The 18,240-nt window shown below is 43.2% G+C and overlaps 1 protein-coding gene across 1 annotated transcript in view; it reads right to left on the reverse strand.

Moving 5' to 3' along the window:
* Positions 1-242: 242 nt before the first annotated feature.
* The window catches only part of ZBTB11 (zinc finger and BTB domain containing 11), a 47,018-nt gene continuing 29,020 nt past the window's right edge, over positions 243-18,240 (reverse strand). The window contains exons 6-11 of the mRNA XM_030204150.1: positions 14,373-14,612; positions 13,641-13,785; positions 9,380-9,497; positions 8,140-8,298; positions 2,373-2,548; positions 243-1,258 (exon numbers count right to left, since the gene is read on the reverse strand). Coding sequence (XP_030060010.1) covers positions 750-1,258; positions 2,373-2,548; positions 8,140-8,298; positions 9,380-9,497; positions 13,641-13,785; positions 14,373-14,612 — 1,347 coding nt within the window. The 3' untranslated portion in view covers positions 243-749. The remainder of the gene's footprint in view (positions 1,259-2,372; positions 2,549-8,139; positions 8,299-9,379; positions 9,498-13,640; positions 13,786-14,372; positions 14,613-18,240) is intronic.

The following is an 18,240-nucleotide window of genomic DNA, read 5'->3' on the forward strand; positions in this document are numbered from 1 at the left end:
TGTGAAGCGCCAGAGATATCCGGTTTCCCCATGAGTGAAGGAAAATCAGAGGAGGGAGGGGTGGAGAGAGATGCCCTCACTCTCTCTGTAACACAAACACAGAACAGCAGGAAACTTAACACTGAAGGACTGAACTCGGAGGGGGAGGGGGCAGGGACACACACACTCCCACATGCACACTCTGAAGAAAACCTTGCTAGCCCCCCGTTTCATTTGCATCAGAAACGGGGCTTTATTACTAGTGAAAATTAAAATGCTAGTGAGCTAATATAAACAATTTTCAGGAGGTTTTTGGCCAATGATGAGCTTGTTCCTGGTGGATGCTTTATTTCTTGAAAGTTTGAGCACCGCAGGTTTTTTTTAGTTCTTTTCCTCCATTTCTGTGATAATTAGTATGTATGGTACAGCAGCATTACATATGCAGTTCCAAGGTAGATGATTTTGAAGTTTTCACTAGTGGTAAGAAGAGACAAAGGAGGAGCTAGAGACTTTGGCATTGGTACCCTGTTCTATTACTCCTTAGAAACTTTTATCCAGTTACAAAGTGCATAGTGCTGCTCATCAGTACGATAAACCCATGGTAGCAAAGATTAACACAACTCAAAACATCTGAGTATCTATCATATGCTTTTAATATAAATATATATTCCTGTAAACCTGGCCATTCAGCAAAATTTAAGCCTATGATTCAAGTTGTTCTTTGCACATTAAGGGATATAGCACACGATTCTTTTTCTCTGCAATTGTGTTCATTCAGTCTCTGAAACCTGGGTCACTTCTACTTCTACTGTCTCAATGTTCTCCACTCCTTCAGACATTTTCTGTCCTTGATGCTGTGCTAGCACATAGTTAACCACTTGCATGATGCTTTGGTCAGAAAGCGTGGAGACTGCTGGGCTCTCTTCTGTGGCAACAGCTTCAATGGCTTCCAGTGTTTCTTCAGTCACTAATACAGTTTCAATTTCTTCCCCCACTACCTCTGCTTCTTGATCTGCTGCTAGAATGCTAACCGCATGCTCCACTTGAGTCCCCTGGTTATGGAACTGGAGAGTGTCCTTTTCTAACATAATTTTGCAAGGCACATAATCTCCATGGTGCTTGGTCATGTGTTTGCGTAGTGTACGAGCATCTATATAGGCTTCGTGGCACACTGGACAGACATAGGGCCGCTCTCCGGTGTGTGTTCTCACATGACGTTTCAGGGAACGGGCATCTGCCCAGGACACACCACATGTCAAACACTCAAAAGGCTTTACTCCTGTAGAAAGAAAAATAAATAAAAATATATATATATGTTATAGATTTATTTTTGTATACAGGTCTTTTGAAGTCTCAATTAAAAGAAATAACAAACAAAAAGAAAACCCTACTGCATATGAGGTGCATTCCAAAAATATAACTAAAATCAGCATATCTTACACAATTAAATTGCTGTTGTCTTCTCTGTACAACCTAGATCTTATCAAGTTCAACAGCAAAAGCAAAACTACTCATCTGTAATGGGGGGTTCTCCATGGGCAAGAAGGGGATATGTACCCACATGGACGGATAACATTAGATAGTCCCATTATAGATACCCTCTAGTAAAAACAGAGGAAGAGGTTTCCCCCTTCTTTTCTGTCTGATTTCCTGACTTAGAGGAGTTGGGTTCTTTTTATCTTTATGTTTGCCTGTTTCACTTTCTCTGTCTGAAGAAACAAGGGGAGGGGGGAGGTGGTGTTCTGATGGTCCCAGTGCTGAGAGTCTTGTTCTCTAGAGACCCCAGCCACAGGTATCAGGATACTAGCTTTCTGTGTGGCTGTATTTTGTTTCTCATTCTGCCTGCCATTCTCTGTGTTATCTGCACCTGAGGACAAGGAGTTGAAGTCCGAGGTAGTGGGGGGTGGGTGACCGGCAGGAGTGCAGTCATAACCAAAATAAAAATGAAACAAACTAGGTGGCACTGCAGTGAAGGCAGGAGATAGCGGCACTAGAAAAATAATAAAAAACATGGAAAGGAGAGGAACACTGTGAAGAACTGATGAAGTGAACTGAGAAGGCGAAGGAGGAATGATAATAACATGTCTAAAGATGGTTAAGACTGAGGGGGAGGGAGCAGACTGAGGTAGTACGAGATGCTCAGGAAAGTTTTTGCCAGAATTTTCAGAGCTAGAAGAGTGATCCAGCACCCCAAGGCTCTATCCTTGATGTCACCTAGAATATGCCTGTATTTCCCTAGCTGCTCTTTGGAGAACCATACCAACCAGAAGTAACTTAACAGACAAAGAGGCATATTTTCAAAGCACTTTGGGAGGCTAAATTGCATAGGTTTCTATGGAACTTTGGGAGGCTAAGTGCTTTGAAAATGAGCCTCAAAGCTGTAGGTGCCATACCTTCATGGTTATTCATGTGTCGCCTGTACTCCCGCAGCTGGGTGAACTTTCTTCCACAGTGCTCACAGACACGTTCCAGGTTTTGCTTTGCTCTTCCTTTCTTCCCATGAGTGGCTTTCTTTACATGCCTTCTGAATAAGGCCTTTTCAAAGAACTCTTTGCCACATACAGTGCACCTGTAATGACAACTGTATTAGCAGCATTTCACAGTAAGCAGCTCTGCATCAAACAAAAAAATAAAAACAAACAAACAAAAGACATTCTAGACTCTGCCTTATCAAAAGTGATATTTCCAGCAATCTTTAGTAGAGCGACTAATCAGATAGTATTTCTTTTGCATAATTTAATCTGAATATACAAACCAAACTGAAGAACAACAATTATACATGAAAAGGCATTTTCGAAAGGACATCCAAGTCAGAATAGAGACATCCAGCTCGTAACGTCCAAAATGGATGTCCACCTCATGTATTTTCCAACAGGAAATACATTGAAAATACGCGAGACTGACGTCTGTGTGTTGAGGACACCAGCAATGAACAGCCATTTTTCAAACTAGAACACCCAACATTTGAACAGCAAAAAAAAGCAGGGACAAGGACATTTCAAGAAGAATGGCCACACAGACATCCCTGCAGAGCAGAGGGGCAGCCTAGTGGTTAGTGCAGTGGACTTTACACCAAGGGACCCAGGTTCAAATCCCACTATTTTATAATTGTGATTCCTCCAGGAACAGAAAAATACCTACTGTATATCACTTCAACAGCCTTCAGGCTTGCAGGTGACTTACATATTTAGGTACAGTAGGTATTTTCCTATTTCTGGAAGGCTCACAAAAAAAAGGGGGGGGTAAAATGGGATTTGAACCTGGTTCCCTTGGTTTAAAGTCCACTGCACTAACCACTAGGCTACTCCTCAGACTTGCTTCCTGCTTTGCTAGGAATGCCCATAATACCTGAAGCTGTCATAGACCCTGGTATCCCCTTTCAGGGAAGGGGGGAGACAGGAAATACTGGGGGATTAAGGAGGTGTAATGCCTTAATCCCTTCCAGTGGTCAGCTGCTCAATCAGAGAACCTTTTTGTACCCTGGATGTGACTGAAATAGGTCTAACTTAGGATGGCCTTTTTAGTCTTGGACGTGTTCTTCACATTTGGTAATCACTACTGGACATCAAGATTTTGGGTCCTGCCTAGTCCTGCCCAAAAACGCCCACAACATGCCCCCTTGCTATTGTGGCCAACCCCAACAGAAGGGCCCGGAACTAATAGTAGTTGCCCAGAATGCAGAACTGCAGGAATCTGTGTGCCTCTCCACTGGCTACACCAAGGCTATTACAAAACATAGAGTCTCCATGCAGAAGCATAGGAACTATAGGGAGGCACTGACCTCTTAGAGGTCCAAGATGAATCAAAAGGATCTCTTTTCTTGGAGATTATAAAATAGATGGAATAGCACCCTAGTGTGACAAAACAGTAGGTTTGTAAGCCTGTAAACTGTATTATTTCTTAAAGTGTACTTCTCTAGTTTGGCCAGCAGGAGGTGCATGTTACAGAGAAATGACTGTTCCTTCTTTAAGAGGAAGTAACCTGCAGTGATGTGGTCAGCTACTTTAAAAAATGTTGCTCTGGGCTCTGATTGGCCCAGGAGCTCAAATTCAGTCTGCAAATACTGGGTTTTTCTCCAGTCTTGGTTTGGAAGTAGACAGAGAAAGACCTCTTTACTGAGACACTGTGAACAGTTATATTTTGCAACCTGTGAGCAGCTTTATTTACTGTACTTCCCAGGCACTATCCGGGTAGTGATAAAATGCTTAGATAGTTTTATAATTGATCCTTATTTAGTTACCTGCTATTTTCCATTTATTTTTATAGTCCACTGTTCAATATTTTTTATGACCATAAACCTTTTTTTAGTTTATTGACTCTGATTGTCTGGACCAACTAAGAATCCTGGCTGGTTGTGTGTTGGGTCTGTGAGTGCTTTCTAGGAACCATGGGACCACTGGGGATAGATAACTTGAGAGTGAGAGACTTGCCCAGAGGCAGTTGGGACCCAGTTGGTGGGAGGAGGGTGCTAGTGTAGAGCATACGCCCAGGTGCAGGCGAACCTGAGCTGTGCTGGGAATAGACTCTCTAAGTTTCTTACTCATCTATATGTTACAACTTTGCCTTACCCTTCACTACCAATTATAATGTTCTAGTACATATTGTGTTGTCATTGCAAGTAGTATACCATGCCATACTTTGTATTGTTCGAATATTTTTACTGCTCTAATTGCCTATTGCTTATGTTTGATCTATTCTTACTGCACACCGTCTTGAGTGAATTCCTTCAAAAAGGCGGTAAATAAATCCTAATAAATAAATAAAATAAGTGGCCACAGGGTCAGCCCCAGGTGAGTGGCTAGGTGTTTTGTGATACCTAGGAACTGCTTCTCTGGGGGAACACTGCTTGGCACTTGAGAGGGGAAGTTCTAAGGAGACACTATAAAATCATCTGAAATAGGTTCTGCCAACTTTAATGTGTAGCCTCACGTACAACTTCCAGGACCCATTGGTCCAAGGTTATGAGGGTCCACTCTTGGGTAAAAGAATTGGGGCAACTGCCCACCTGCACCAGCCCAGCAGGAAACTGCTGATCTTCACTGGGACCCTTTCAAAGCAGAGGAGGGGATGGAGGACCATCTTCCATCCAGGGCATTCCTCACCCCTTGAAAGGTCTGATCTTTTTGGGTTTTGCTGCCAGGATCTCCAGCAACCCTCATTTTCGAGGAGTAAACTGGCTGCAGTAGCAGGAGAGACTTTTGCCTCCCTATGACCTCACCACTCCTCAAGGCCCTCAGCTCCCCCAAGGTTTTTTACCAGCTTTAGCATCTTCTTGCTAAATAAGTGCTCATGAAAGGCAGCCTACTGAGGCATGTCTTGGAAGCCAAGTCTGCCACCCGATGCCTTAGCCAGAGCCAAAGTTGAGCCCCCAGTGCCAAGGCCACAGAATTCAAGCACATCCAGATCAGATTATAGAGCATGTCCAGCCAAGCCATCTCTATGGAGACAGAGCTGTTGTATCCAGCAAAGGACCACCTTAGCCACACAGCCCTCACAAATGGCTATTTGTACCTCCAGGTCCAAAGCCAAGAACAGCTGCTTCAAAATCATCTCCACCTTCCGGAGGACCAACTTCTCCAAGTTCTCCATAGGGGATGGGTAAAGCTTGGAGACAGCTTGGATCTACTGACTACCCACTCTTTGATGACCTACTCTGAAAAGGCTTAATGGAGGAAGGCCTTTGAGGGCTTAAAATAGCTTTCAAGGATGGGAGATCCCCTTCCATGAACCTCTGGAAGAGCCATATCACCAGAGATTCCCCGCCTTCAATCAGGAAAATTTCCATGGACTCCAAGGAATCAGAGCAACCCAGAGAGACTTAACCTCATCTTCTGATCAGAATTCCCTACCAAACAATAGGGCTAAGAGTTGGGTCCTGCTCCTCTAACACCACTCTGGAAGCCCTGGAAAGAGGTGTGTGGGGGGGTGCACACAGAGTCCTGGAGGACCTTACGATGTGCCACAGTGGCGGCTGGGCTCAGGTGCTCATGACACTGCCAACCCCATCAGTAACTGCCACTGCTGAGGCCCAAAGTCCATTCCTGGACCCCATGGGACCTGTCCAGGGGAGCAAAGGGACATTTCAAGTGCCCCCAAGAACAAGCCTTGAGACTGACAGTCCCCAACTTTGAGGAACAGCTGGGCCATTTCCAATATGGCTGCCATTCCTGCCAAAATCCGCAAGGGCACGATCTGAAAGCTCCAGCTGGCCCCCCAAAAACTGTTGGTAACAACAGTTCCTGCCTTTTTTTTTTTAATAGGAGCTAAGTCCTTAGATCAGGCAACCTCCTGCTCTACTGGGTACTACTTCTCCAATTGGCCATGAGCTTGTACCACCATCTAGTTCAGGAGCTGCAGTCTGTCCATCATTATCTGCTGAACACCTGAGGCTACACAATGCCCTTTATAGAGCCCAGAATTCTAGAATCTGTCTCCACATCTGCTTACTGATGGGCACAATCCACAGGTTCTGGACTGGTGTAGTAAAGACACTAAGGAAAAACATTAGGGTTCTACAGCTTGAAGAAGAACAGATGGCTCAGGGTGGAGTAGAACAGGTAAACGCAAATCGATAGTTTACTCTTTCAAAAAGTACAAAGACTAGGGGACATGCAATGAAGTTACTACATAATACTTTTAAAACAAATGAGTGAAAAAATATTTTCTCTTAATACACAGTTAAGCTCTGCAACTTGTTGCCAGAGATGTGGTAAAAGCAGTTAGCTTAGCGAGGTTTAAAAAAAGTTTGGGTAACTTCCTAAAAAAGAAGTTCATAAGCCATTATATTAAGATGGACTTGGGGTACATCCACTGCTTATTTCTAGAATAAGCAGCATAAAATGTACTGTACTGTTTTTGGATCGTGACAGGTACTTGTAACCTGGATTGGCCATTGCTGGAAACAGGATGCTGGGCTTGATGGACCTTCGGTCTGTCTCAGTATGGCAAAACTTATTTTCTTAGTTAGAATTATAAATCATTTGGATAAATTCCTGGAGGTAATCTCCATAAACTTTTAGGGCAGACCGGGAGAAAAACACCACTTGTCCCAGGTGGTTGGTAGAATGGAATGTTGCTATTTTTTTGGATTCTGCCCAGTACTTGTGACCCGGCTTGGCTGCTGTTGGAAGCCGGATGCTGGTCTACACAGACCTTTGGTCTGATGTGATATGGCAATTCTTAAAGTCTTATGTTCTTATATACATCAAGATTCCATGGCATACATATCCGTTATTCTATTTAACCACTCAGTTTAGAAAGGTGGCATCCTATGTTTCCAATGTTTAACCATTACATAGCGGGCTGCTACTAACAGGTAGTAGATAAGTTTGGTTACTTGAGAAGCGAGTGGTAATGAACCCTCACTTCCCTACACTAAAACATCATATTGTAGTGGGATTCGCTCTGATTAAAAAAAAAAAAAAAAGTTACTGCTGCTTGAACATCTATCCAGAAACAGATGCTAGGAATTCTTAGGAAAGTTATGATAAATAAGACCGAGAATACTATAATGCCTCTGTATCGCTCCATGGTGTGACCTCACCCTGAGTATTGCATTCAGTTCTGGTCACCGTATCTCAAAAAAAGATACAGCAAAATTAGAAAAGGTTCAAAGAAGAGCGACCAAAATGACAAACGGGATGGAACTCATCTCATATGAGGAAAAGCTAAAGAGGTTAGGGCTCTTCACAGGGCCGCCAAGAGGGGAGGGGCTGGGAGATAAAATTCCTCGGGCCCGGGCCTCCAAGGGCGCCGCAGTCCCCTCCACCCGCTCCCTCCGTCCACCACCGGGCCGGGCCCCCCTGAATTCAAATCATAGTGCCTCACCTCAACTTCGCTCCGTGTGAAAGAAGCGCAGCAGCAGCAGTCTACAGATCGCCTCCCTTCGGCCCTTCCCTCCCTGTGTCCCGCCCTTGTCTGACGTAACTTTGTTTTATTTTCCTTAGAAAATATATAGTTCATGGTTTTGTAAGCTGTTTTTCATGAACAAGTGGATGCTTGTTTATTATATTTGTTGAATGTTATACATAAAAGTTAAAAAAAAAAAAAAAGTCACATATAGCCAACTGCCTAATTTATCTGCAATTAACATTCCAATAAAATAATCCCCCAAGATCCTTACTCTTGTAATCTGTTGCTAATAAATCCTTGCATACGCACTTGTATGGCTCTGTGACTGAATGGGACTTCACATGGGAGTACCAATCTTTTTTCCAGCTGTAGCATTTCCCGCAGTATTGGCATTGGAATGGCTTCACACCCAAGTGCTTGTTCATGTGCTGCCGGAGATCTCGAGCTTCATAGAAACTCTTCTCGCACCTGCCAGGGAAGCAAATGCACTCAGAACACATATATAAAAAGTATTCCAACCGAAAACTGTGATTGTCGATTTTATAAATGATTCACTGCTTTCTCAAGAACAGTAAAGCATATACTTGACATTCAGAATATTATTTCTGCAAAAACAACCATTATGGAGAGCCACTTACCTCTTTATAACAAAGCTTGGTTATAGCAAAAATCAATCATGCTAACATACACAGAAAAAGAAAATGACGGTAGATAAAAGTCATATGGCCCATCCATATCATCTGCTATCTCTTCCTCCCCCTAAGAGATCCCACATGCCTATCCCATGCTTTCTCAAATTCAGATACAGTCCTCATCTACACCACCTCCACAAAGAGGTCGTTCACGCATCTACCACCCTTTCTGTAAAGAAGTATTTCCTTAGATTATTTTTGAGTCTATCCCCCTTCAACTTCATCTTACATCCTCTAGTTCCAGAGCTTCCTTTCAGTTGAAGAGAGACTTGCCTCCTGAACAGGGATGTTAAGATTGATCCTGTCTGCTTGATGTCATTCCTAGGGCAATGATATAGACTTCAGTCAATCTTTGGCTTTCCTCTCCTTTTGCAAAAATGATCCTGTGTGCTTATCCCAGACTTTCTTTAACTGTGTTACTGTTTTGGTTCCAGTACCAACAAATCGTGTGCTTCCAAGTGAAAAACTTTACATACTGGACTCCTTTTACTTAGAGGTGCTACAGATTTGCGGCACACTGAATGCCACCAAGCCCATTCAATTCCTATGGGCTTTGTCACATTTTGGCACATGGTACTCACTACTGCGGCTTTGTAGAAGGAGCCCACTGTTTGCTATAGCAGCTAATTTGTTAGAAAACTAGCCCTTTTAGAACTAATATAGTTGATAGTCCCCAGTCTTTTTGTTATATGAGAGAAAATAAGGTCAGCATCAAGATTTTATCAGCAGGTACTGTATTAGTTTTATGGAATCAGTTTCACTATTGAATTGCTCAGATAGCCAAATGGAGTATTACATGCAGGAGTAAAATACTTTCACATACTGTAACACCTGTAGAGAGAGGATGTCACACTTACTGGCTACATTGAAATCCTCGAACTTCAGGTTTTGGTTTATGCTTCTTTAAGTGCTTGCTGAGTCCAGAGGCTCTATGGAAAGAGCTTCCACAGATTGAGCACAGGTACTTGGATTCTCCTGGGGAAAACATTAGTAAGCACAAGGTAAGCACTGGCAGTGTAATACATCTAAGATCTGCATAAGGCACTGGCGCTCCCCCACCCCTTTGGGAAAAATTAAAAAAAAAAAAAAAATATATATATATATATATATATATATATATATATATATATATATATATATATATATATATATATATATAATCTACTATAATAAAAAGCACCCTCAACGTTCTGAAGCTGACTCTGTGGCTTCAGTGAAGGGTTCGTAAGTTCGTAGGTGTGTAACCAATTCACCATCTCTGTCTGCCCCGCCCTCGCGTCAAAACGTGATGACGTCGAGGGAGGGTAATCAGAAGGCAGGACTGAGGGAACAAACTCACCTCCAACGTTCTGAAGCTGACTCCGTGGACGGCCAGGGCTTTCAATAACGCCGCCGCTTCGACGGAGCTAATCTGGGGACACAGTACAATCGCTGGGTGGCTGGAGGGGCAGGGGACAGAGGAGAATCGCTGGGTGGCTGAAGGGGAGGCAGGGGAATCGCTGCATGGCTCAAGGGGGGGCAGGGGAGAGAGGAGAATCGCTGGGTGGCTGGAGGGGGGCAGGGGATACAGGAGAATCGCTGGGTGTCTGGAGGAGGGGCAGGGGAGACAGGAGAATAGCTGGGTGGCTGGAGGAGGGGGGCAGGAGAGACAGAATAGCTGGGTGGCTGGAGGAGGGGGGCAGGGGAGACGAGAATCGCTGGGAGGCTGGAGGGGGGGGGCAGGGGAGAGAGGAGAATCGCTGCGTGGCTGGACGGGGGCAGGGGAGATAGGACAATCACACACTCTCTCTCTCACAGACACATTCGCACCCAGTCTCACTCTCTGTCACACACTCGCACGGTGCTACCAACCACGCAGTGGGGGGGGGGGGGGAAGGCAGGGGGTCCTGAGACCACAGGGGAAGGGAGGGGAACGCAGAGGGGGGGAGGGGATCCAGAGGAGGAGGGGGTCCTCAGACCACAGAGGGAGGGGGGAGGTATCTCTGTCACACACACACTCTCTCACAGTCAGTGTCTTTCTCTCTCTCACAGTCTCTCACACTGTGTCTCACACTGTATCACATTCGCTCTCTATGTGTCACACAGTCACTCTCACACACTCTCGGTCTCACACACTCGGTCTCACAGAGAGTCAGAGTGTGAGAGAGTATGTGTGCGACACACACTCTCTCACACACAGTGTATCTGTGTGAAACACATTCTCTCTCACAGTCTCTCACATACGCACTCGCATATACTCTCATTCAAACACACACTCTCTCTCTCACAGACACACTCGCACCCAGACTCACTTTCTCCTTGTCACACAAACACTCGCACATTCACTCTCTCTCTCACACAGTCACTCTCCCACACAACATACACACTCCGAGGAAAACCTTGCTATCGCCCGTTTCATTTGTGTCAGAAACGGGCCTTATTTACTAATGTATATATATATGGTGAAATTTAGCCTTATCAGTTAATTTCCTTTCCTTGAACCCTGCTAGACCAATCCAAACAAATGGATGTATGATCCCCTGCCATGAGACGATGGAGACAACACAGCTTTGCAGCAACATTATTATTGCCTATAAACAGTTGTGTTACAAGGAGACTTGCTAGTAATTCTTTACAAAGCCAGAAACTGAAAACCAAGTATCAAACCAACAGAACACCTCTCCCCTGAAAATGGAGTGCCTGATAGATCCAAGGCAGAAACCCAGATGGTCAATCCACGTTCCATCAGTGGGGAGGAAAAGTAAACACACAATATATTAAAAATACAAAAAGACAAGACTCAGTTCTTTGACAGCAGCATTGCAGCTCAGCACCTGGGTTCCCTGGGTGGGTCCTAGATTGGCAAAAAGGATTCAAGAAAACGACATTAACAGGTAAGGCTAAAATTTAATCTTCCTTATCTTACTAGACCAGTCCAGACACATGGGAAGTCCCAAGCCTTCTAGCAATGAGGGCAGAAAAAAACACTACAAGGCTGCTTTGAGAACTTGCGTTCCAAAGGCAGCCCTTTTCTTAACTCGAACTTCAAACCTCTACTGCTTAGTAAAAATTGCAGGAGATGATCATGCCGACACTTTGCAAATGCCTTCGAACGTGAGATAGCCCGAGCCTCTACCAAGTTTATGCCTAGCTGAATGCATCCCAAGCCCAACCAGGTCTGAATGCCCTTTCATCAAATAAGCTTATGCAATGGTTATCGATACTTTAGAAAAGATAGCTTTCCCTTTGCAAGGGCTGCTAAAGATGAGAAAAAGGTGATCAGACTTCCTGAAATCATTGGTGACTTGGAGAACTCTGATCATATGAAGAGACTGACCACTTTCAATGGAATCCTTCCCAAAAAAAGTTAGGCAATCAAAGAGGCAGGATCACAAGGAATGGGGAGACTGCTTCTGACAGAAAGGAACTGTGCAGAGGGACATCACATGATGAGCAAAAGCGAAGTTACTCATCTATAGCAGGTGTTCTCCGAGGACAGCAGGCCAAGTATTTGCACATCTGGGTGATGTCATCTAACGAAGCCCGCTTGCAGAAAGAGGATCTAGGGCCCTGCCCTCACACCAGACAGCAAATCTTCTCCATTTAAAAGAATAAGAACTCTTAGTGAAATTTCTCCTGGAAGCAAGATTTTGGAGATACCCTCAGGCAGATTCAAGGATTTAAATTCTACACTCTCAAGATCCAGGCCATGAGGGCCAGGGACTGGAGGTTGGGATGCAGAAGGGACCCTTCATTCTGTGTTATGAGGATCGGAAAACGCTCCAATCTCCAAGGTTCTTCGGAGGACAACTCCAGAAGAAGTGAGAACTAGGTATGCCATGGCCAGTAAGGGGTAATTAGGATCACAGACGTGAAGGGCCATTTCTGACATCCCCCACCCTCTGCTGTTATCATGGGACACAGGGAAACTGAGCACACCTCCACTGAAGATGCAGCCTTAGTATTGATGACCTATAGAGTTTCCCACATCCAAAGTCACCTGCAGGGCAGAAAGCTCTTCCTACGCAAAGGAGCCTGAGAAAACCCACTATCCAAATTTGATGGTGCTAAGGGCTCTGTTTCGCTGTCATTCTGGGCACATTCTTACTGCTGTAGCCTCCAACTGTAGCCAACAGACATTGTTCCCAGCCCTGGCACAGTCATCATATGATCTGAGTTCACCCCTTCTCTAAACACCTGAGCAAACTGGTCACAGTGATAGCTGTTCTCTAAACTCAATTTCCTGCTGCCAATGACTGGGATTTTCTCCCCCCTCTTTTTCTAAAACTTTATCAAGACCAGGTTCTTGGCTGAAAAATGAGGGGGGGGGGGGGGGAAAGGGGACTCACTAACACTCACACTGAAGCTGTGCAATCTCAGGTGTTCTGAGATTGCACCACCCCCAAACAAATCCTGGAGGAACTGAGCACATCACAAAACTCATGCTCCAAAAGGAAAAGAACAATTTTATTTCAGAAGCTTGACCAGGGAAGGCAGCATTTAGCCTGCTAACCCAGGAGACACAGCCCTTGTTTCACCAGGGGAGAAAGTCCAAAAAATGGTGCCCTATGAGCTCTTGACCAGGGGAGATGCGTCATCTGCAGACTTAAGTAGGCCCAGGGAAACTCAATCCTGATTCACCAGCACAACATGCGCCACCATCTGCTGGAGACAAAGAATATTAGCAAATCTCCTAGTTAACACTGCCAGTGGCGTTCCTGGGGGGGGGGGGGGGGGGGGGTGCCACGCGCCTATCGGTTCCGCTCGTTACTTCCTGTTCCGGGGCAGAGGGAGCATGGAACAAGCGAAGCCGACAGGCGTGTGGCACCCCCCTCAGCAGGTAAAAATGCACCCGGGGGGGGGGGGGGGGGGGGGAGGAGAGGTGTCGTTTCGCCGATCCGCCCCGGGTGTCAGCCACCCTAGGAATGCCACTGAACACTGCCACTTATAGTCAGTAGTGATGCCACTGTAAAGCTGTGTTCTGTCTCCACCATCCGCTGGCAGGAGAGCATAAACTCATTCCTCTGGGCTGCTTCCAGGAGGATAAGGAAATATAGCTTTGTCCTATAACAAAAGCTACTTGGGAAGCACAAAATATACGAGCTATATATATCCCACAAACTAATTCCTTCTGGTTACCTGTGTGAATACTCAGGTGTTCCTGAAGACTCCGTTTTGTAACAAAAGATTTCTCACATAAGTGACATTTGAACTGCTTCTGTGCCTCGTGAAGCACCATATGCATTTTTAAACCATGCATGTATGTAAATGTCTTTCTACAAATCTGCAAAACAAAAAAGAAAATTGCCACTAACAGCACTGAAAAGCTTCCAATGTAACTTACCACTAACATATAGTATTATACACCAAATAAAAAGATACATTTTAAATAATCTTTTGCTTTGTGATTTGGGGCCAGAGCTGAATGCGGTGCCCCTGACTGCGTTCCAGTTTGCTGCTTGCGCCAGTTGTTGAAGGTTTTAACCTATGAGCTACAACTGGCACAGCAAGGGTGCTGGGGAGGTAAAACAGATGATGTTGAGCTATGTCTATGGGTTTACAGAGAAATCTGTTCTCCTTGCAATTGTGTACAGTGCTTCGTGTTAGCAGTATGCACCTTTGTGGGAACATTTCAACCTGCTTACTACTTTCCAATTGTTTAACATTAAAGAACTCAGATATTTGGCATCATTACATCAATGAAAAATACTGAAAAGAAACAATAATAAGTTCTATTACAGAACAAGTTACTTTCAAGCAACAGCAAAGTCAAGAAATGCATAATAAGGACTGGGTGTCACCATCTAAACTGACCTTTTACATGCTTCCCTCAACTTTAACCCAGAAGGGCAGGAAATGCTGTTGCTTTACCTTGCACACATGTGGCTTTACTCCTGTATGCTTAAGCAAGTGTAGTCTCAGAGAGTACAGCTTCGGGAGAATACTTCCGCAAATATCACAAATAAACTGTCGTTTTGTTCGACCTTTGATCTCGTCCACTCCTGCCTGCTGCGTGGCTGTGGCAGCTGAAGGTGGCGCCTCATTTTTCCGAAAGTGTCGAATGAGGTGTGCTCGTAAGGAGGTAGCGTACTGAAACTCTTTCTTACATAGCTGCGAGAGAAAACCAGACAAAACACAATCACTGACATGATCTTGCCATTATAAGTACTACTTGGGTGAGCAGCTCCAGAAATCCAAATCAGTTTCAGAATGTTGATCTAACTGAAGTTGAAAACCCTGGTAAGCCTAGGTTGAGCACAGCAAATCAAAATACCCTTAACAGAGGAAGGCTGGTTACTACGAATCGGCAAATCTTACACTTTGATTTTCTCTTTTCACAGAATTAGTGTCTCTTGTTATTACATACAAGCACAGTGAGTATGCACCTGCTCCACCCTTCATCTGTTTCCAAGCTAGTATGCATTTGCTTCCATTTCAAACCAGCATTCTGCTAAAGCCACAATGTTGCTATCACTGCCCCTACTACAGTTTTCAATGGTACTGGAACCAGTTCTAATCACATTGATTCTCAGTTTTTCTTCAGAGAGGAGTTGTACTGTTCTGTATCAGCAATCACCCAGTCTGTGTAGGAAGTGATCTGTCAAAAATGAGCAAACCTAGGACTTATCCATCCATCCATCCATCTCTGAAATAAGTTTAATTCTTTGGGGAAGGCTCCCCCCTCTGACCACCACTGAACAGAAAGACAAAATTCATCACACTATCCTATTTCACATCCTAACAATAAGCCACTTCATTCTACTGGACTGAGAATCTGGCAGTAGAATAGGGTGGGGAATAGTATGACCAATATTTTGCCCAACATAACATCAGCAAATAGCTTGGGGACAGGGCCAGAGACTGGTTTAGCTCCTCCAACAAAAAAGGTGTTCTACTGTCCCAAAATTGATATGCTCTCTCTGGATACGACCACTACTTATCATTTCTATAGTGCTACTAGACATACGCAGTGATAGTAAAATTATACTCACTATGCACTTTTTAAAAAGAAAAAAAAAATAGTTCCATTGGAAACTGTGTAAACATCAATGTATCAGGATACCACTAAGATCATGAACTTAACAAAATTATATAGTAATGATTATCTTGGACATTCCCTCACTACCTGCTAAAATATAATGATAGAAACCTAGACACGTGGAGGGGCATTTTCGATATAACATCTAACTCAAATTGTAGACGTTTTGCTGAAAACGTCTAGAAATCTATCCTGAACATGGCAATTTTCAAACCGGAAAAAAAGTATTAACTTTTGTTTCAAAAATTGTTATTTTCTAGACTTTTTTTTTGCTCAGTGCGCCCTTCTCTAGGAAACTTTTTTTAAATTGCAAAACAAGCCCTACAAAAAAACCACTCAAAAACAAGCCATTGGGATATCTAGGGGCCAGCATTCTCCGTAGACAAAAACATTTCCACTAACAAGTGTACTAGTTAGGGTGGGATATGGACCCGGTTCTCTTTCTCTACAGTCCACTGCACGGACTACTAGCCTACTCCTGGGACCAGGTTGTTGCTCTAACAGAAATGGACTGAGATATTGGTTGATCAAATCTTATCCCTGGAACCTCAGATTAATTCTCTAACCAAAAAAGCCTTTCATTTAGGGGGTCTTTTAACTAAGGTGTGCTCACGTTTTTAGCATGTGCTAAAATTGGGTGTGCGCTAAACGTTAGAGATGCCCACAGGAATGCATTGGTGTCTCTAACGTTTAGTGCACGCCCAATTTTAGCGTGAGCTAAAAACGTGAGCGCGCCTTAGTAAAAGAGGGGTCTTAATGAAATTATGTCACATCTGTAAATTCTTTGATGAAGATCATTTTCAGTTGTTAGTCCAAGCACTATTATTATATCAAACTAATTACTGTAATATTATTTTTCTAGACCGTTCCAAATTCATTTAAATTTTTTTCAAAATACTGCCATTCACTTGATTTACTCTATCTAAAACAGATCACATCTCTCCGTTTCTCATGCATCTTCACTGGCTTCCAGTCGATGCAAGAAATATTATTTAAGTTTTAGGGGGTTGTGTACTAAAGCTTAGCTCAAGTTATCTGCAGCAGGGCCCATTTAATTCCTATGGGCCCTGCTGCAGATAACTCGAGCTAAGCTTTAGTAAACAACCCCATTAAGATTTTACACGGTGAAACACCAATTTATATGTATGATCTTTTTGACTTCCCCTACAGAGACATACTCATTGAGATACATTAATCCCTTTAATTTCCCAAATCCTAGAGGGAATATTTTAATAAAATAATTCTTCTTCCTTCTCCTAAAATTCTGGAGAATTCTTCCAACTCATTTAGGTCTATTTCAGATTATAGAAGCTTTAGAAAAAAAAAAAAAAAATCTTCCCTTTTTAAAAAATTTGTTATATGTTAGTGGACACATGTGGAAGTACCTTTTAAATTTTTGTATATTTGTGTTATCAATAGAAATCAAACAAAATAAAACATGGAAAAGAAAATAAGATGATACCTTTTTTATTGGACATAACTTAATACATTTCTTGATTAGCTTTCGAAGGTTGCCCTTCTTCGTCAGATCGGAAATAAGCAAATGTGCTAGCTGACAGTGTATATAAGTAAAAACATTCAAGCATTACTATGACAGTCTGACAGGGTGGGAGGATGACGAAGAAGGGCAACCTTCGAAAGCTAATCAAGAAATGTATTAAGTTATGTCCAATAAAAAAGGTATCATCTTATTTTCTTTTCCATGTTTTATTTTGTTTGATTTCTATTGATAACCTTAAGAGTGGACTAACACGGCTACCACACTCCTCTACTTAAGATGTATATTTGTGGAATTCTGTCCATTTTCTTTAAATTGTAATCCGCATGGAACCTTATTTTAGTTATACATGGAATAGAACAATAAATGCTATGCTATAACTTCTGACACTGTCATAGAGCCTGGTATGTACTGTCACACCTTAGGGGGGTGACCACTGGGGGATTAAGAGAGGGGCCGTGTCTTAAACCCTCCAGTGGTCAGCTGGTCAGATAAAATCATCTCAATGTTTGCCCTAGACATTTTCATCTTTTTCTATTATCGGTAAAAAGCATCCCAATTCTGGGCCTGCTCAAATCCCACCCCCTTGTGATTTAGATGAACTGAAGAAAAAAAACATCTCAAATATGGGTTTTGAAAATTGCGATGTGGACATTTTTATGAAACATCCATGTTCTGCTCTGTGCTGCTTTTGAGGTACATAAACAAGAACGGCATTGCTAATAGATGTGTCAGCACCAAGCTGTGGTGGAACAGGGGTATCTATGGGTAAGGAGACCATTTGTTTCACCAGAAAGGAGAAATTAGGTCTTACCTGATTCTTTCCATTAGTTCTTCTCACTATTCCAGAACCTGTGGGAATAGTTGTGTCCAGACCAGTCCAGCTCCTCAGTATTTACGTAGACAAGCAGTAAGGATAAACTCAGAATAAACACAACAAGCTTAACCAACTCGCTAACCTAACACTAACCAGACAAGCAAACGTGTGGATCTCTCTCATCTCTAGACAACTTGAAGAGAACAAGAGATAGAGAAAATAGGACCTACCTAATTTTTATTAGAATAAGTATATTACAACAATACAGCAAAGTCAACAATACAAATAATTTTCTTTCTATTAGTTCTTCACACTATTCCAGGATGTGGGAGTAGTTATATCCATCGACCAGCAAGTGAAGGTAGAAAACTCAGAACTGAGCTGT

The sequence above is a fragment of the Microcaecilia unicolor genome, chromosome 5 (genome assembly GCF_901765095.1).
Source record: "Microcaecilia unicolor chromosome 5, aMicUni1.1, whole genome shotgun sequence".
Taxonomy (NCBI): Eukaryota; Metazoa; Chordata; class Amphibia; order Gymnophiona; family Siphonopidae; genus Microcaecilia; species Microcaecilia unicolor.